This window comes from Solanum verrucosum, unplaced genomic scaffold (genome assembly GCF_900185275.1).
Source record: "Solanum verrucosum unplaced genomic scaffold, falcon-dt-bn FXZP01000269.1, whole genome shotgun sequence".
Taxonomy (NCBI): domain Eukaryota; kingdom Viridiplantae; phylum Streptophyta; class Magnoliopsida; order Solanales; family Solanaceae; genus Solanum; species Solanum verrucosum.
This window is the reverse complement of record NW_026020334.1, coordinates 242,002-263,845: the sequence shown is the minus strand read 5'-3', so window position 1 is coordinate 263,845 and position 21,844 is coordinate 242,002. Positions and strand designations below refer to the sequence as shown.

At 34.7% G+C, this 21,844-nt stretch overlaps 2 protein-coding genes and 1 pseudogene across 3 annotated transcripts in view; 1 reads left to right on the top strand and 2 right to left on the bottom strand.

The window, feature by feature from the left end:
* LOC125836845 (putative pentatricopeptide repeat-containing protein At1g74580) overlaps positions 1-21,844 on the bottom strand; it is a 127,646-nt gene that overhangs the window by 40,110 nt on the left and 65,692 nt on the right. The window lies entirely within an intron of this gene.
* The window catches only part of LOC125836847 (glutathione S-transferase U9-like), a 60,037-nt gene continuing 52,096 nt past the window's right edge, over positions 13,904-21,844 (top strand). Inside the window, exon 1 of the mRNA XM_049516008.1 lies at positions 13,904-14,221. Coding sequence (XP_049371965.1) covers positions 13,904-14,221 — 318 coding nt within the window. The remainder of the gene's footprint in view (positions 14,222-21,844) is intronic.
* The window catches only part of LOC125836835 (60S ribosomal protein L31-like), a 23,652-nt pseudogene continuing 19,835 nt past the window's right edge, over positions 18,028-21,844 (bottom strand).

The following is a 21,844-nucleotide window of genomic DNA, read 5'->3' as shown; positions in this document are numbered from 1 at the left end:
AAAAAATGTCTTCTGAACCAAAAGTTAGAGTTTTAATTTATTAGGATGGCGAAATTATACATGACGGAAGTATCGTTTATCATAATTGTCCTCACAAACAGTCACGCCCCAAACTAGAGAAGGTGTGACGGCACTCGACACCTTAAGCAATCAAGTTAGCCACATAAACATACCAACTGACTCAACTGAGGTCTTAGAAGGTCAGGCAGCATAACATCTAAAATACTATGACTGGACCCATAAGGTCATGACCTGAATATCGATAAGTCATATAGACGAAGGTAGACAAGTCAAAGATAATAAGGTACTAGCTATCCGACAAGGCTACAATGAAGATATACACATATACATACATATCTATACATGCCAAGCCTATGTGGCTGGAAACTAGAAGCTGCAGAAACAAACCCAGAATACTGCGTCCATAATAGCCTTTATGAGTGACATAAGCACTGGTCGGGATAAGGCCCCGATTATACCAAAACTGTACAACAAAAGTAACATCCTATGAAATCTCTAGGAAGAGGTGGAGCTTACGAACTCACAGTTGAACCCCGAATCCTAGCAGAGGGGTCAATCAGAATCCCTACCTGGACCTGCACTCACGAAACAAGAATGCGTCCCCAGGCAACGGGACGTCAGTACGAATAAAAATGTATTGGCATGTAAGGCAGAAAATAGAATAATAAATAGTTACTGTAAAAAGGGGAATAAAGATACTACCTGAAACAGAAACTCTGGTAGCCGCCATGGCTGACATCAAACCTTATATAAATTAAATATGCATGGTATGCTCGCATAATCGTATGTCGTGAATATATATGTATATAGATGCAAATGCATGTCATACCCAACCAAGTGCTAGCAATGGTGGTGCCTTCCGGTAGCGAACCGGGATCATATTTGCCAACTTGTGGTCATCTGTGTCTCATACGTATAAATATAGGCAATAGGCCCCATACCTTCCGATTATAGTTCGGAAGTAGAATGCATAGCATGTAATGTCATGGATCCGTAATGCATTTGTTACCTGAATCATGTTGTCAATCTTGGCTCATTGGTACTCTTGTCCTCATAATCTCGTAATCACTTTCGTATCACATGTAAATATCTCGTGAAACTTATATACTTGTAGATTAAACTGGAACACTTAACTTGGATTTAGAAAGGCAACTTAAACTTGAGGATGTTCATAAAGAGCTTAAAGTTCTTCACTTAGTAGCTCTATATGTTTCGTTAGTGGTTTGTAAAATAAAGTATTTCAGAAAAAACCAGTACTTTAGTAGTTTATACCTACAATTTATATTTAAGAGTTTTGGAGATCGACGTTTTATTTTAAAGTTTTCAAAAATATAAATTAGCGAGGAAGGAGGACTGATTTCAAATTCATATTGTTCATCTCTAATCTTTTTAAGTTACTACACCTAAAGAAGAATAATATTATGTACACATGGACCTATAGTCAAGAGAATCAACAAAATGACATAAAGACACCAAATACCCTATCTAACCGAACGAGTGGAATAGCAACATAATGGAGTCACAAAAATACACCAGCTGCAATATCAACGCCTTTCATCAAAGGTCTTTCTAGTTATAGAGTAGTAAAACAATATTTGACGAGTTAGGATTCCAAAATTTGTGCTCAAAGGAAGTATAGTGCTTAGCCTTAACATACCTCGATTTGGGTCTTATTGTATCAATATGGATTGTACCCCCTTCCTTACAGTATGTAGTCTACATAAAATCATGTAACACAACCATTACAGGCAGAATATTAACACGTCAGGGTCAAAGTAGAAATTTAGAGCTCACCGGCAGAGTGATTAGCTCGCCAGACCATTTTTAAATGTATGCTTCATTACCTTCTCTTCTCCAAATTACAACCTCAAATTAATGACATAACATACATTTTTGCAGTAGCTATTAACAATTGGAGGCCTACGCAATTGTCAACAACAACCAAATAGAGTATGCCTGCACAACAATTTAAACTCGGCGTATGGCCACACCCCTCTTTTCCAACCCAAAATAACCATAACCAAATCCTAACCACGAGTCTTCAAACCATTAAATCCATAAAAAAGTATGTATAATACAGTCCTATAATTGTTCAATATAACCATAATAACTTGAACTCGCCGTTCCAATCATCACCCTATACGTTCGTCCAATAATTACATTTGGAGTCATGTCTTTCTCTTCATGTGCAATAATAGCTTAAAAGGAAAAGATCTAAACGTAAACTTGATGGAGCTTGCAGTACATTAACATGTCTTGTCAATATCAAAAAGTCTCCTTAAACGCAAGACGTTGAACCAAGAAGAAACAATTTGAAAATTACAATGCAATAATAGAACCAACGTTACACTAATTTATGTTACAATTAAATATCCATCTATACTTCTTCTTCTCTTCCATACTCATATCAACAAGAACCACACACATACAAAGCATTTCCAAAAAAAAATCCAGCAACAATAATATCAGAAAATACTTCAAAACAACCCAACATCACGTAACTATCCAAATACGATTTTTCCAGCCGTCTATTCGTGTTCTTGCTTATATAGCAAAGCTATAACTTGGACTCACTCAATAAAATGAAGGGTGAGAATTATTACCTCCAAACAGCAGCAACACCACATAAAAAAATGAGACTCCTTCACCATGAAGAATCCTTTAAATTACAACCAACAAGGAGGAAAGTAATAACACAATCTCTGTGAACGTTCCGAGGGTGAAACCACGTTGAAATCTTGTAAATCTTTGATTGGATGATAGGTGAACCTTTAGAGAGGATTTATGACTGTTTTGTTCTTATTTTGGTCTAAAATAATGAGATAAAACGAAGGGAAATCTGATCTTATAAAAGCTAAACCGACATATGGGCTAGGGGCCACCTTCACGTGCCTGCTTGTGCAGTCTCACTAAAATTTGAATATCTCTCAATTCTGAAGTCGTATGAACAAATGATATAGTGTGTTAGAAAGTAGACTCGTAGACCTTCGATTCCATATATTGGGGTTCTTCTAAAGCTTTATAGATTGGGAGAAAAGCTCCGAGACATTTAACCCAATTTTCAGAAAATTTATCAAAGAAACTTACTCCTAACTTTTGCCAACTTTTTATTTCTCAACTTGCTTGACTTCAAAACTTAACTTACGATCATTGGGCGACTATATCACCTTATAAAATATCCTTATTAGCATATAAGACACTCTTTGTCTTATCCCCAAAAGTACCGGTTAACTTAAGCGTTCTGAACAGGCGGGATGTTAGAATAGACATTCTTTAACTCGCACTTGTTTAACGACATCCTTGACCCATAACGTTAGTCTAATTCTTTGATTCTTTTACCTCCCCTTTGCAACCTTATTCTCCTGAAATGATACACCAAGTCATATAAGCCTCATACACTCATTCAATGATACACATATTATGCGAAAGAATCACGGGGTCTCACACAAACACAAAGTTAAATATTCAATTAATGTCTGATATCATAAATTTATTTCATCAATTTATAAAAGAATGGGTATAAATAGTGTTGGTTATAATTTAATTGTAGTCGAAAAATACCCTACTTTATTTTATCACAAGGACAAGTAAGTTTTGGAGAGTGGATTATCTATAATAATGAATCGTTGACAGACTTTTTGAGGGTTCCAAATGACTACATAGATCAAATCAAGTTAACAACACATGAAATCTATGTTATGAAGGAGCCTAAGACTAGTCAACAACGTTCTCCTTTGTCGGTCGATGTCCATCCTCGATTAGAAAATCATAATAGTCTTGATGGATTTCTTATAACTCAATCTAGTGATTTTCCTAACATGACTCATTACCAAAATATTCTTACCGGTTGATATGATTTTGATTTGGACGAAACTATCAATGAAAGTGACTGTTAATGCTTAATAATTATGCTTTGAGTATTATTTGTTGATTTTGTCTATTATTTATTAATTTATAAGATTTATTATTATTCTTATTATATATTTTGTAGTGGTTTACTTTTGCAAGAGAGGAATATTGTTTCAAGTTATGGACTAAATAATTATTTTGGTTAGTCCTCACACTTTGAAATAACGGAAAATGTTGGGACATCCTCAAATTTTCATGTCTGACCTACTTTTGATGCAGATGACTATTATCGGTATGTCCAACACTTGATATTTTATTTAAGTAAGTTTATTGTATGAGGCAAATATTTATACTTTTTACACATATAGAGAAAATATCACACAAGATGAGCCAATTGATCTGTGAATATTGATGATCGTGACCTTTCAAATTATGGCTCACCTTAAGCTAGTGATAGTGATGATTTGTCTAATGCTGAGGTATCAGGAGATAATATTTCATTTGAGGCATCATCCAGTGATGATGATTTTTTGACGCCCAATCGGTCGCTAAGATAAATGTCCATGAATCTGTTTAATGGTGAAGAATTTTTTCCACTACCGACTCAACAGTTAGTAATCACATCACCCACGATACGTATGGCTGAGTTTTGTTCTCATGAAATTCCTTATCTTGATCATCTCCTAGATGGTCCAGATATCTTTGGCGATACACATGATGAATACACACAAAATGTTGAACCATTTCATGAATGGTGCTATTTATATTTTAAAAAAGGCATGTTATTCAATTCAAAGAAGCAGTTGCAAAGAGCAGTTACACTTCTACATTTAAAGATAGCGAGGAAGTACTCTGTTATTAAATCAACAAAGAAATCATGGCGACTTGTTTGCAAGCGTGCAGAACAAGAATGTCAATTTAGACTGGCTTCTTTTAATGATAAACATACTAACATGTGAAAAGTTGAAAAATACACTAAAGAGCATACATGTGATATGGGTACGTGCCGCGAAGGACATTTCAACTTGGATGTTGAGATGATTTCTTCTGTCCTCCATACTGATATAGAAAAATACCAAGGTACTAGTTTATCCTTAGATCATTTTCCTTTAATAAGAAAATATTCATTTTTTTATTTGATAATTAATATTATTTTTACTTTTCAGGTTTTCCATCAAAGACTGTCATTGTTCTTAAAGCATATGACCTTTCAATAACCAGAAGAAAAGTCTATCTTGGTCGCAAGCGTGCTTTTGAAAAAAACTATGGTACTTGGGAGGGTTCTTTTGCCACGTTGTCAAGGTCCATGGAAGTTTTGAAACACTTCAATCTTGGAACAATAGTTGAGTGAAAAACAGAGCGGTGTGTCGATGACGTTGAAGATGTATTCAACTATGTGTTTTGGACTTTTAAATCATGAATTGATGGGTTTGTATTTTGTCGTCCTGTTATATTGATAGACGGAACATATATTTATGAATAATATGATATATAGTTGTTGATTGCGATTGCAATGGACTGTAGCGGCTCAATATTACCTTTGACATTTATAGTAGTTGCGAATGGGAGCATGGAGACATGGATTTTATTTTTGGATCATTTGCACTTGCACGTTATCAAGGATCGTAGAGGTGTAGCATTGATATCAGATAGGCATCACGAAATATTTTTATCCGTGTATAATTCTCCAAATTGGCAGGCCCCATTTGAGTTCCATCGCTTTCGTTAAGACATTTGAAGGACAATTTAAAATAAAAAATAAAAATGTCACTTTGTACAACCTTTTATGGGCAGCTACAAATCACAATCAGGAGAATATTTTTTGGAAAAAATGTAGATGATCAAGGAGTTCAACGCGGAAGCATATGTATGGTTAATGAAGAATGATCTTGACAAATGGACATAGCACAAGGATGGAGGTAGGAGATGGGGCATGTTGACAATAAATAGTTCTGAGTCATTCAATGGTCTACTTAAGTCAGCCAGGGGCCTATCAGTTACTACAATGGTAACACTCAGTTACAATCAGATTGTGAACCGATTTGTTACAAGATCAAAATTTACCAATCAACTAGTACATCAAAAGCAACAATGGATGCCTAAACCATTCAAGATCTTTGAGGATAATTGAAAAAAGTCACAGCGTCACACACTCATCAACTATCACCAACAAAGGGAAAACATATTTGAGGTGCGCACACATATGCACCATGGTTGTGATGGTAATAAGCACATGTAAATGCATCGCAAGGAATATGTCAATGTGGTATATGACAATCATACAACACTCTGCATTATTTTGTTCTGTTAATTACATAACAGAGTTGCTTAGTTTGCACTACTAATTGCAAAGGGATGTCACAGAGCGTACTAACGTTGACACATTCGTATATATTATTACTTGGATAAACCTAACTGCATAATGTCTACATGTGTTGCAAGTATCATATTTTACTAATTAAGTACTTGTTGCGCTGTCACATATTTTTTTTTGAATTATTGTGTTGGTATGTTTCATATTTTGCATATCCCACTTAAATTGATTTGCAAAGACAATAGTTTCGTAATTAACTTTGTGTTTTCATTGTGTGTAGTATTTTAATTATGATGGAGAAGGGAGATCCTTCACAGAAGCTATATACAAGGATGCGGCTTTGGGAATTTTCAGATTAGTATGTTGTTGACCCTACAAATGGATCATATGGTTCGTGCTTTGAGATTAGTCGTGTGGATGGGTCAGTGGAACTAATAGGTTGCTTCTTTTCCTCTATATAATATTTTTCCAGACTTAATCTATTTATTAAGCTAATGTTATTTTGTTTCTAGTAATTGTTATCTATGTTAGATGGGGTTCTAGAATGCAGTTCGGTACGTGTTCTCAAAATTCAGAAAATATTTGGTGTTATTTTCAGCTTTTGGCTTGTAAGTATTTTTAGAAAGAACTAAAAGATCCAGATTTTGTTCTTATATTTCAATAGTAGGTCAGCTCTCTGACATACATCAACAAATCTTACATTATGAAAAAAATGTCTATTATATATGTCAAGAATGTACCCTTTGTTGCTCATTCTCTTGAAGATTTTGTTCCATAAAGCAATGTACTCTTTGTTGCTCATTCTCTTGAAGATTTTGTTCCATAAAACAATCACATACATATACAAAGTATATACCAATGTACACACTAATATTTTTAGACTAAAACAACAAGATGTCGCTTTACCCCCAAAGAACCATTAGTTCCTTTCTTTCCACATCAACGCATGGAATGTTTCTACAAATTTTCGTTAGTTCCTTTTTCATCAATGTCTTATTTTTTTTGAGTTGTCATTTTTTCTTCCTAGATTATTAAACATCTATAAGAGTGATTTCGAATCAAATCTCTAGGCAGAAACGTCAAAAGCAATTGATAACTGAATTTTTCTCACATGAAATGGGTCTGGAATCATTTATTGGTGAGGTATAAGATCTGATTGGCTACTCTACTCTCTCTCTCTCCATTTATTTTAGAGAATATATGGACCGAATAATCAAAAGATTTGAAGTTCCTACTATTTGTGAAAGCTCAAGACTCATAAGCATGGAAGACGATGGGTGAAATAACATTAATCTTTATTTTGGCCTCTAATTTGTCTGATAAAGAGGAATCCATCTTAAATTTCTGATGAGGATTCGACGAAATGATAATCTTACATATCTATTGGTCCCTTCTTTGGCAAGCTACTTGACATTTTTCCTTTCGTGAAGATCCCATGGTATGTTCCTCTATGAATAAGCAATTTAGTCCTCTTGGACTAACTTTTTTACTTTTAGATCTCGATTTCGTCATTTTGAAATGATATGTGTTTGAGGTTTTCCTTCAGTCATCCTCAACCTTTAGGTACTCTACTAGACTCTTAAAGGACAAGGGGTGAACCACTACCTTAAACAATTCAAATTTGCCAATGAAAGCTTGGATATTATAGTTGTGGATGCAATTAAGATTATATGAGGTAAACGTTTCTTTCTTTTATCTGATTAAATTGGCCTTTTACGCACGTTATCAAGATGGTGTCACTTCAGTTTTCTGCTCACTTGATTGTCCCCTATCGTATTTGTAAGATAAATGTTGTATTTTTCTATATAATGTTTTACCTAATCCGCTTCTAATAAGTCTTTATTTTATGTGTGTTGGTTTTTATCTCTAGAAGTTCAGAAAATTTATTCTAAAAGCACTTGGTTACACCAAATATGATGGCATGTCATCTAAATGATAGTTACTTTTAGCTTCTTTGCCTCTTATGTATCTTCTACCCTATCAGTGTGGTTATTACATAATACCTTTTACGGAACTTGAGAGGTTCAATAACAGAAGATCTGATAAATTGTCAAATTTTAGCTTGTGTTAGATTGGAAGTCTTTTAAATAATTTGGGATAAAAATAGGAGTTGTCCTCCTATGCCAATTATGGCAGTTGACAAGGTTCTTTATGCACTTTCACATGTCATCTTGACGCTATTTGTCTTTTATATTTGCACTTGGCATAATACATATAGCCAAGAACACCTTCATGCTCAACTCTCAGAAGAATGTAGACATTTATAAACAAATTTTGCTGATCTTTACGACCAACTCCGCAAGAATGTTGGAAAGAAATGAAAACCTTATTAGTGTTTGAGAAGTATGTCAAAATAGGGAATCCATATTTGTTGCTTCGAAAATTCACCACTTATGTTTATTTGTTTCAAGAGTGAAGGCTGAAAAACTTACCTAAACTATCATGTGTATGAGTTTCTTACATGAAATATTCCATCGATTCACGTAGAGAAGTGAATTATTGATGGTTAACGTGTGTTTTGACAAATAGTTGGTGATAGTTCATAGTTTAGAAATGAAACTCAAATGTCGAATATTTTAGGTGCGTTTTTGACCATTGACTCTTTGTTTCTCATTTCTTGCACAATGATTTTTTGGTTATTCCCTGTTAGTGAAATAGATAATTTATATGAACTTACAGAAATTTTATTGTGAATTATTAACACTTCCAAACTAATTTTGGCTCCTCCAGGAGGTGATGGATAGACACGAAAAATAAAAGTTAGTGTATTACTCATGTTGGATGACATTATCAATGTTACAAAACACTTCCAATGTTATGTATTTATATTTGTTTTTCACAATTATATATAAAGTAAAAATGATCTTTTGCTATGCTCTTTTTCCAATTTTTTGCAGAGCTCATGCGAGATGAAGAAATTGTTCAAAAAGGTAGCAGTGTGGAGGATTATGATGACTCTTTAACTGCCCTATATGCAGAAATCATGCTAGGACATGATGAATATAGTGATAGGCCTTTTGTTGTGGATAAGCTAGCTACAAGACATCTATGGATGGGTCTAATAAAGATATTTCCCTTTCCGGTACTAAAGTTGTTGATAGTGCAATACAAGGCATTCCAGTTACACAGTTGTCCTGGGATAGTGAAGATGTTGGATACTTGATCACTGGTGTTCGAGAAGACAATGAGTTTCAGGTGCCTTTAGAATTCCTAATGCTTTGGTGTATGATAGGTTAGATAGTGCTCCAAAAGTTAGAATCTCGGATATTTTGGATTATGAATCAGTGTCTGAGAATGTCATACAAGCTGGGATGACAGAGAACCAAATCTTTACATAAAAATGTTGAGATGATTCAGGTTCCAACAGTAAAGAAGAGGATAAAGCTGGAATTGACATTGTTCAGAATTTCATAACAGAGGGAGTTTAGAAGGAGGAAAAGTTGTGCATCAGGTTGCAAGTAAAGAATATACTTTGTTGGGACAAGAGTTGGAAGATGATGAAAAGCTTTTAGCACAAAAAGGTCAAATTCTTGATATTAGTACAGAGGCAAAAGTTCACATCCGTCTCAGGATGTTAAGTCTTGTGAAATGTTTACACTAGCCCAAGGGAATAAAATAGAGTATCAAAATTTGGAGATGATGAATTGAAATTCTGAAAACAACATTATCTCACTTACTGAAATTTTTGGAGACAATCATAAATGAAAAAAAGTAAGGTAGACGATATTTATCAAGAAAGTGGATGTCAGGACACAATCACTAGAACTGAAACTATCATAAATCCACATAGGATAGTGAAGTTGAGAGTGTCACGCCCCGAGGCTACCCCCTTGATGTAACACGGGACCTAGGATCACGACTGACCCCAAGTTAACCCTGTGTCTGGCATATATCAAGCATACTGAGAATAACTTAACAAAACATGTACTATGCGGAAGCTAAAACAATGGAGAACTGAAAATGGGGAAAACCCTAACTAGTATGAATGTATAAAACATACTATGAGTTTAATAACAACTGAAAGATAAACTTAACAATTCAAGTTGATTCTACTACTATATCTGAAAAGCCTCTAACTAAGTTGAGTTGCTAGGACATGCACCCCCAGCTAACTCCAACCAAATTGAAAACTAAATAAAAAGACTAGAATGAAAAAGTATGTCTATTGTCCTCAAAGTATGAGGACTCACCACTGAAGCTGCTGAAATGCAGACCGGGAATCGATCTAAGCGCGATCTGGATGTTGAGTACCTGAACCTACATCATGAAAGGATGTAGCAGAGTATGCGTCAGTACTTGAAATAGACTGAGCATGAAGGATATAGATATGATGAGCCAGAGATTTGGACTCATTTGGGGATTTGTTTATATAGTTTTAGTGTCCTCAAATGCTTGATTTGTGCCATAAACTGATGAAAAATCCTTGATTTCCAGGTACATGGATTGAGGAACAAAGCAAGGACACTAACATGCAAAAAGGAACAAAACAAACTGAAAGAATGAAGAAAGGCAAGTTTGATGATCGCCAAGGTCACTTGGCGAATCGCCGAATGGCTATTTGACCGCCTAAAGTTCCAGTGTGCCAAGCCCTGATGGAAGAAACCAAGTCGGCGATAGAAAGAAGCAATCGGCGAATCACCGAGCAGTTTCGCGAAGCAATGATAGATCGCCCAAAGTTACAGGACCCAAGGATGCTGAATGAAAAAGAGTAAAGGCGATAAAAGAGATAAAAGGGTGGCGAGTGGTTCGGCAAGCCCGACTTACTTCATTGATTACCCATTCTCGGTATATTTTTGGCGACTATAAATATGTTTTTGAACATTTAGTTTAGTATCTTAGATCATATTGCTAATTTTTGAGTACCTCGAGACAGTTTTCTCTAGAGTTTTTCCTTAGCTTTGAAGGATTGAAGAACTTCACTTTTGAGAATTTGGAAGTGGGTCTTTGAGATTCATCAAATTGGAGCATTGTAAGGACGAAATCACTCTTACCCAGTTGATGGATAATCAATTTGGTAACTGTTTTTACCTTTTTATGATGTCTAGCTAAAACCCCAATTCTTAGGGTGTGATCATGTGATTATGGGATGATTTAATTTATGGGTATTGCTAATTGTTAGTTCAAATGCTATTTAAAAGTGAGTTCAATCATTACTTGTGGTTTAATTTAAGAATTGTAATTGCAAATGCAGATCTATGTTTGTGTTTTGGCTAGCTCGAGAGGGAGGTTTTAGAACTAAGATTATTGATTGATGGTTTGTGGGTATTGGGTTGACCTGGGTTTCGCTCGAGAGAGTGAATCCTAAACCCACTCCCACACATTCAACTCGAGAGAGTGAATGGATTAAGGTGTGGGCTGCTCTTATTTTGCATGTTTGTTGATGTTTGAGAGAAAATTACCTCCCTTATAGTCTAGCCTACTCACTAATATCTAGCTATTTACTAATAGTTGCAATTACCCATATGCCTATAATTCCCTATAATCGATCACATCCCAAGAATCCGTCTCTATATTGTTAATTCGTAGTTTTGTGACTGTTTAATTTGTAGTTGATAATCAAAACCAAAACCCCATATTTGACATTTGTGTCACCCCTTAATTTGAATGGTGTCTTTATTCGATAATTTTTATTCCTATGACTGATTTGACCATATTTATACTTCCCAATCAAATTTGAAACATGTACCGCTCTCTGTGGGATTCGACCCCAACTCAATTAGTTGAGTTTTATACTGATTTACAATCGTTGAACACCTAGTATTGGATGAGGTGTGCTTGAAACGTTAAATCAAGATACTAAGCTGAACAAATATATATAAGCTGGACAAAGCATAACTGAGTAAGAATGTAAATACTGGAACATAACTGAAAAGCTAAGTTGAATGCAATGACCAAGTACTAATCATAAAAATAACATGTTGAACTGAATGTTGAAGTATATATTGAAAACCTGGTCAAATGCACTAAGAGTCTGACTGTGGGAGCTACTATTAACCGACATAAACCATGTGAGCTAAACGTGGAGTCCAATGTATACACCTCATCGAGAGGACCCAATATACCTTGCCAGGGGTATAAAGGCATGACTGGCGTGATCACTAAATCTGATGCCCAACAGAGGGGACTTATACTTCTACAGGGGCACGTAGTTCTCAGAAATGAGGGTACGCTGAACCCTAGTCCAACTCAGGGCTAAGTCTACTCCTAACTGCATATGTATATGACACAAATGTAACTAAAATGCTGGATTTCTAAATAGTTCAAAATATTGACATGCAATCTGAGAATGCAACATTTCTATACTGATAATGTAACATTTGAAATTTGTAGCATCATTATCTATTTAGTTGACCTAGCAAGTATAATTTGTGAATTAAGAGAAATCTATACAAACTAAGATTCTGAGTTTCATAAAAGGAACTAAAAAAACTTTCAAAGAAACAAGCTATTTCGATTTAGGATACTACAATAGCTAAATCACAGTAAATATCTAAGGTTTTAGAAACCCTAGGTCTAAACAAGATATGGAGAATCAAGGAATTGACTGAATTCTGGGACCTAGTGGATGAAAGGAGCCCACTAGTGAAATCTCACATACCTGGCGACGAAATCTACGGAGTAATCCTTTGGATTTCAGGGCTGAACCTTGAAAACCCTGCTGCTTGTTCTTGGGAGGTTTGGTCGACTATTTCCTATTCTTTTTGCTCCAAGTTTCGATGATTTTTGGAGAATGAGGGTTCTGGGTAAGTCTGACTAAGTTATTAGGCTTAGATTGAGTAAAACGATGTAGTTTAGGCATTAAATGACGTAGTTTAAGGGCCCAACGCATAGGAAAAAGACCTAAATGACCCTAACTTAAAGGCCATCCACGGAGGGATCTACGGACCGTCGTTTGGACTACCAAACGTCGATTGCGGTCGTGGTTCGTGGTCTGCCTGATAGGGCTTCACTAAAACGAGCGTAACTTTTTACTCGAAGCTGGATTATACCAAACTCGGTGGCGTTGGAAAGAGAATTCAATTATCTTTAACTTGATAGGTCATGGACGACATAATTCAATTTGTGCTAAAAGATATGACCGTTTGAAGTTGACCCAACAACTAATTCCCTTCAATTGCCTGCTGACCCCCACCTACAGTCCTTAGGTCCAACCACAGACCGTACTGGTCGACCGTGGGTGGGATAAGAGAGTATCAACATTTGAGCCTTAATGACAGAACCCCACCTACGGTCTGTGGGTGGTTTCGTTAGTACTGGCACTAGTTTTTCTGAAAACTAGGATTTTCTTCATTTTGAGGTTAGAGGTATTACAAAGAGCTTCGATGATAGGCTATAAATGCTGAATGTTTCTAACAACTTTGAACATTTTCCTTTTCTTTGACTTGGTGGTGGTGTGTATAGTCTGCAGATGTGATATGCTTATATAACTTTATTTAGGAAGAGCAGACCTACTATGTTGGGCCTGTGCTAGCGTGTATATATATATATATATATATATATATATATATCCAAGTCAAATTCAGATAATTAATTTTTGTTGAATATATTAAAATAATGTAAATGTGGGCTCCATTAGTACATATGTCATCAATCTTGATGGACAAGTAGTAATTTTCCTTTGTCCTCAAGGAATAAAGAATTGTATGGTATCTTTGACTAAACCAAAACTTCAAGAATTTATATGACATGTTCAACATTAGATGTTAGTTGTGAAAGAAAATGCAAGAGGAAAATAGGGTTACTCTTCATGGAATGTGGGCTAGCCCTTATGTGAAGAGAGTAGAACTAGCTCTCAAAGTAAAAGGAATACCTTATGAGTATGTGGAAGAAGATTTGATGAACAAAAGTCCATTGCTGCTCACATACAATCCCATTCACAAGAAAGTACCAATACTTGTTCATAATGGAAACCCAATATGTGAGTCCTCTGTAATTCTTGAATACATTGATGAGACATGGAAGAATGAGTCACCACTGTTTCCACAAGATCCTTACCAAAAAGCTAAAGTTCGATTCTGGGCTTCATACATCCACCACGTATTATCACACTCTCAAATACACATTAAGCAAACAAATCCATCTAATTTTTGTTTAGTAGACTATAAAAAACAACAATTATTCCATTAAATAAACAAATTTATTTCATCGACATCTTCACCGTCTTCATTAACTGAGAGAGCAGGTAAAGAACATGGCCATGAATGATTCCGGCGATGCCACCTTTTAAAAAAAAATAAAACCCAGATCGTGATCGGAAATAGATCTGGCAAGTCCGGTATGGCGGTATCCATTTAATTATTAATATTAATAAAGATAAAGGGAATGGGTTGCACCGTAAATTAAATAATAATCATTTTTAAAGTTGAGGGTAAATTAATCTAAATATCTCAAAATTTGTTATCTAACTACATATACACTTTGTATTTAAAATCTAATACATAAAATCCTTATATTATAGAATTCCAATACAAATATTTGTTTCAATGATAGTTAAAGGATCAAATATACCTTTAAGTTATTCAAATTGGTCAGTTTTATCTTAATCTTTGTTATGCTTTTAGTTCAAAAATATCCTTATCAATATGTTTTGGTTCAATTATGTCCTACAACTAGCAAAAATGTAATTCAAATAAACCTCTTTTTCTATTGGTTGCTCCAACATAAAAAAATGGATCAATGTTTTTTTTTTTTTATGGATGGGTAAGGTTTGAATGTGTTGGACATATAATAACACTAGAAAGGAAAGGCCCGTGCTTAACACATGCCCAACATTTTATAAAGAATCAAATCAATGATAAAATTGCACAGAGGTACACAAAATTACAACTACTTATGAAAAACAAAACGGATATAAAACCAATAATGTCCAGTAACACTGGACTTATCCAAGCAAATTCATAACAAACATTCCATGTCGATTATCACTTTATAGTAACAAACCATCAAAACATATCACTATATCTTTCTTGGTCTTTCGGCTAAGCTCAAAGTTGTGAAAGCAGTTAGATTCATTTGAATGTTGACCTAATAGCTTTATAAAAACATGAAAATTTCATCATCTTCAACTTCCACAGCTGCCACAATGGCATAGTTGGAGTTCATGATATAACTACTTGAATTGATTTAGAATCCAAATGTCCAGACAACAGATCGTAATAGTGGTCACTCTAGCCACCAAATAGCTTAGACCTTGAGAGTAAAATAATGAACCATAACGGTCAAATACTCAACTACAAATGAGCACACCTGAAAATTATATGACAATGACATAAATGAGTGAACAAATAAGTATATTAAATTAATAATTGGAATGGCATTGATCAATAGGAAGCTGTTAAGTGGAGTGCATTCATATATATCATGTAGAATAGAAGAAGATTAAGGGCTGAAATTACTATTTTATTTTCACAAGACATGTCTTTACTTATGTGAATTTTTTTTTCAAGATATACCTTCTTAGAGTTCACAGTAAAGTTACAATCAAACATAAAATTTAGGCAAGTGACGATTAGATATGTTGGCCTATGAAATAAGTCCAGAAAAGTGGAGGCGAATTCTAAATTTGATGTCGAAAGGAAAGAGGAAAGGGTCTATCTAACTTAAAAGTCCAAAAAGGAAAGTTTCTCATCCAAGTTCCATTTTTTGAATAGGCTACTACCAGGCAACGTGCTCTTACTTTATGGGTTGTTAATAAATCGATTTTAAAAAGAGAAATGGACCATGGCAAATAATTGATCAAAGGATATGCTTACATAACTCCATGAAATATAAATTGTTGACAAACCAGTACTCTTAATTGAGTAAAAACTCTCGAATATTTGGCAGACAAATATTCTTTCAATAAAAGCAATAACTGCATATCAAAAAAGAAAAATCAATTGAAAAGAACTTTATACGAAGCAACACACATACACAAAGAGAATTCTTATTGAATCACATATCAGGATCTAAAAGAACATCACACAATGGACTTGCAGCTTTCACAAAAGACTACAAAATTTTTAGTCAAAACTGCGTATTGCAGAATTGTATAATTCATGTAGTACCCTATGAAATACATTAAAATATGAACGTTGCATCTTGAAGATATTTAATAATCTACATAAATTAATATTGCACTATAAAATGTATTGAATATATATGTGATTGCTCCTGACATATGCACATCACTATCATAGCCAAAAAAATTCATTTCACTATTTCTTTAAACAAAACAAGATTATGTAAACACTCATTCAAGATCCAACTGATCAAATTCCGTTGTGAAAGACTTTTCCTTTTTTTAAGATTCATCATGATATATATACCTGATGTTGATACAACCAGTTAGAAGTTAAGCTTTTTTTTTTTGGTTAAAATTAGGATTTCATTTAACCAAAATATCGTCTTTACAATGCTACCAACTCTTTTTGACTCAAAGTTGGTTGTCTCAAACAAATAACTTTCATCTATACAATCAATCTACTACACTTCTCCTCTCTCTACCTTTATGAGGTAGGGATAAGATCTGCGCATACTATACTCTCTCCATACCCCACTCGTGGAATTTCACCGAATATCTTCTTATTGTAGATAATGTAAAAAATTTACACCAATGGTATATATAACTTGAACTTTTTTCGTTGCAAAACTAAGCTCAAAATATATGTTTGAACATACTTGTTTCTCTACTGATCATTCGTGTTTCTTTTGATGCAGATAAAATCCCTAGCAAGAGCTTTGAGAATTTTACAAAAGAAATTTAATGTCTACAACTTATGAAGTAATATCTGACGATTGTATGTTGCTTAAATTAGTACCTTATTTTGTGTATTTGAATTGTTTGTTTTGTGATTCGTAAGAAATTTGAACTTATGATGAGCTTAGAAAGTATGTTGAAGTTCACTCTTTATAAGTTTTTGAGAAACTATAGCCCTCAAAATCAATAGAAATAGGCACTGATAAACCAGCAAATCCGACTTATACGGAATGAATACATATAAATTTTCTGAAGATGATCGTGAATACAGAAAAAATTTGTGAAACAAAAGTAACCAAATCAGTGAATTATAAGGACCACCAGAAGTACTTATAACGTGAAACGAAAGTAAAAATAAGGATGTTGATAATTCGGATGGAGAGTTAGGTAGAGTGAAAGCTCAAAGACAGGAAAAATACTTGCATCAGAGTACTGACATATGAAATCAAAAAGATTTACAGGGCTATCCTACTTAGATATTTAGGCAAGATGAGAAGTGTAGTTTGATGGTAGCTAAATGGGCTAAGTTCCATTTAGCTTTATTTAAACTTTCAAGAAGATGATCAAATTGAGAGCTTAAAATAAAGTGAGTGTGCCAAAATTCTTCTTGTTCATCAAATAAGATAACTTGGGCACATCATCAAACAAACACCTTGAGTGAATATTCAAGATGGTTTAATTTTCAACAGGACGATTTGATTATGCACTAATTAGGTAATAACAAAGACAATTTATCAAAGAGATAATACATGTGCTAATCGGGTACTAGACTAACATGCAAGTCAAAATTTAAGAAAGAAATTATCATAAATACAAAAAAATCGCATCCACTTTTGGAGCCCCTCGCATATTATGATTATCAATAAAGCAAGACTCTAAAAAAGCAATCAATTTTTGGTTCAATTAGAATAGAGAGGGGCAGAAGAATCGAAGAGAACATACTTTTAAAGCTGAACCGAAGCAGGTGAGAAGAGATATTTTTCTCTTTTTTTTTTCACAAATCTAACAATCCGAATTGCGAAGTAGACCATATTAGTCGAAGAACAAATTAAGTTTTGAAACTCTCAAATAAATAATGTGTCTATCGTTCTCCACTACTGATAGCTTAATCTTCATCCTCAATGATCTAGGTGCCAAGTCCCTTCAATCCCTCTGGTGGGATCTCAGTTACAGTAACCAAAGAGTAGAGCTCTTCTGTCACGATCCGAGTCTACACCCTGAATGGGGTCGGCACTTAAGAACCATTGCTGGTCGCCAAGCGAGCCCTCATCCTGGCTGACTACAAGAGGAAGACTAACATAAGCATGCAAAAGCTAAAAACTGAATAAAATTCAATAAACTCAACTTTTCAAAACTTTAACTCAAATGAACAACTTAGAATAAAAATAATATATTCAACTCGCCATAAAATAGGCAACTTAAGTCTTTAAAACATTTAATAAAATAAAGGAATAATGCAGACTTCTCAACTATACTGACTATCTATGAAGCCTCTGACTGATAAAGATGGAAGTCGGGACAAGACCCACGACATCCTGACTAAACTGAAAAGTAAATGAAATCCTCCGGAAAGAAGGAGGCTCACCATAGCTAACTCAAACTTCCGAATGTATCAACAAAGCTCTTGTTGATGATCCTGAATACATGTTTCTGCATCATGAGAAGATGCAGGTCAAATGGCTCAGTACGTGGAATGTACGAGCATGTAAGAGGAATTCTAAAGTATAAATATAAGCTTGAAACTTGATAAAAAAAGAAACATACTTACCTCTTCCCAAACTGACTCAACTCAAGGAATACTCAAAACTACTCAAACTTACTCAACTCAGAACTACTCAAAGATACGATACTCAACTCAGAACTACTCAAAGATACGATACTCAACTCAGAGATTAGATACTCAAGTCAAAGATATGATACTCAACTCAAACATATGATATTCGACTCTGGATACTCAACTTAATATAAAGCAACAACACACATGCAATAAATGGAAAGCTTTATAAAATAGTAAAACCAACTTAGTTCGTTAAAGAAAATGCAATAACAAACTCAACTTTACTTATATAATAAAGTAATATAGTTTATGTGGGAGATTCTTTAACCGACAACCATCACTATGAGCCTAAGTGATGATACAATGTTTTACCTAACGCTGCCAAGGATCGTCCTATACCTTGCCGGGGGTATAGAACCTGACTCACTAAGTGGATCCACTAGTCTATGCTAAAAGCATCTTAAGGAGTCATCTAAAAAGTATGATCCTTTACTACCCATGATGGTTACATGGTTTATGGAGACTTGAGTTAATACGAACTAGCATCCTCATATCGGTGCTCAATACTACTCCCAAAATATACTTAGCTCATATATTTTTAAAACTGCTTTCTTTGGTTTGAGATAATTACTCAAAACTTAACTTATAAACTCTCTTGGAATCGATGTTCTCTTTTGGAAATCTCAGTTTCCTCTCTTCTTAAATGTGAAAACATTTACTTTTGGGAATACTTAGTTCCCATATATCATTTTAAAGAAAATGAACTTTACTCGTACTCTTTACTCAACTTCAAAGATGGTTCACGCCGAATTATGGACTTGAACGACTCAATGCAAAGTTTTCAATAACCATAGATAGACTCAAATACTTGGAACTCAAGAACTTCAATGACACTACTAATTTCAAGAATGCTCAACCCAGAGGGTTCATGCGGAATTATGAGCATTAACTACTCAACTAAAGGACTTAAAGATACTTCTCATCTCAAGACTGGTCGACTTATAGTGTTCATGCGGAATTATGGGCATGAATTATTCAACTCAAGGACTCAAAGATACTTCTCAAAAGGGATTAGAAACTCAACACTTAAAGACTTAGAACTTGAAGATACCACTTCTCTGAAAGATACTCAACTTTCGACGTTCATGCAGAGTTATGGGTATGAAACAACTCGACTCGACGATCTACATAACAATATAGAACTCATGTATGTGACTCCTCTCATTCTCTGAATTACTTCCTCAAACATAGTTCAAATCGATAATTGATTTCAAGGATTCACAATTGAACTCAAAGGCTTTCTTGAACTCTACTCTTAACTCTCTCTTGAATGTGAATTATGAATTCAAGAGTTATGTTTCATGGTATGAAGGATCTTGTAATGATAAAGTAGACTCATGAATATATTCTCCTCACTCGTACTCACTTGCTCGAGTCTTGAAACAAGTTATTAGAAATTGTAGAAGACTCCTCAAAAGGACTTAAAGGACTTTCTTAGAATGTTCGAAAGAATTCTCAAAAACTTAACTTTTAACTCTACATTGAACTTGAATTATGGATTCAAGGTTTTGATTTGTGATAGGAAAGATCTCATGATGTTTAGGATTGATTTTAGATAGCTAAACATGAGAACAGATAAAAAATTCACTGCTCGGAAACTAGTCCGCGACGCGGAGACGCATTAAAATAATTGGTCGCGAAATAACTTTTGAGGTAGAGAGGTCCGTGACCTCTCCGCGATGCGAAGACAAATTTATGAAATGGGGAGGCAGGTCCGCGATGCGGAGCCAAGTGCCAAATTTTCCTGACTTTTCTCTTCTTCATTTTCTAACCCCAAATCGCCTACATTCAATTCTTTTGCTCAACTTTTCTTTAGATTCTGATAACCATCACATGCACACAAGAATCTAACTCAAAACTACTCTATAAATCAAAACAATAATCTCAAGAACTCCTAAATCTCAGCCCAATTCAAGAATGAAAGCAAATTCAAGAACACCTATCAATAACATCAAATTTTCAACTTTCTAGAACGAACTTAATGATGAAATTTACATGATTGGCATGTGGGTGAATAAACCCAACACTATGGAAGCTTACATACCTGAAAGAACCATCTTATCGAAGAACTTGAAGGAAAATCTTGAAAGATGAACCCAAGCCTTTGCTTTTCTTGAATTTCTTGAGCGTAGAATCTTTGGAGTGGATGAGAGGGTTTTTTATTTAAGAAAACTGATTTTCTACTCACTTAGGATGATTTAGATGACCTCCTAAGGGTTTTTAGGACTAACATACCCTTAAAGAAATAATTAAAATGAGCTGGGAGTCGAAATAATTTTTCACCAGGTAGTGAGGTTCGTATTGGCTCCGTAACGCGGAGCCATCGCTAAGCTGCTGCCAGGTTTATGTGTCGTTAGTAAATCAGTCATAAATTTTTAATCAGAGCTCGCAATTTAGCAAACTCGGTGGCGTTGGAAAGAGGACTCGAAGGGATTTAATTTATATATTGTAGCTCACCTAACTCATCTTGTACTAGGAGTTATGGTCGTTTGAAGTTGACCCAAAACTTAAGAAAAACTTTGGAATGACTTGAATGAACTCTGTTTAGTTCTTCTTGGAACTCAAGGTGCTACATCTAGTGACCTTAATACTCAAGAAATTTTAAATTCCTTTGCAAAAATCTCACTCACTACGAAGAACGGTTCGAGTCTTAGGTCAAAAAATTTCTAGGGTGTTATAATATCTCCCCCTTGGGATCATTCGTCCTCGAATGACGACTGGACTGGGTAGAGAATTGAGTTACTCTTACTAAGGTCTGATTCTAATAGTATGCTCTTACTATATTCAAGCTTAACCCAAATCCTTAAGTTCAGATTATATACCTCTCTATAGGAAATCTCATCCCAGGACTATTACTCTTAACCACCACATTGGGTTCATATAAAAAACCACCTAATGTTTAACAACACCGCATTCAAGCTTTAGTACTCTAACAACTCCATTTTTAAAAAAGGACCTCTAAAAAGATATCCCCCAAGCTCTTTCTAACTCATTACCATCTTACTCTCAAACACCTCATCTCGTCATCTTCCCCTTAGGTCTAAAGATAACACTTGAAAGCTATGGACCTATTCCACATTGAAAC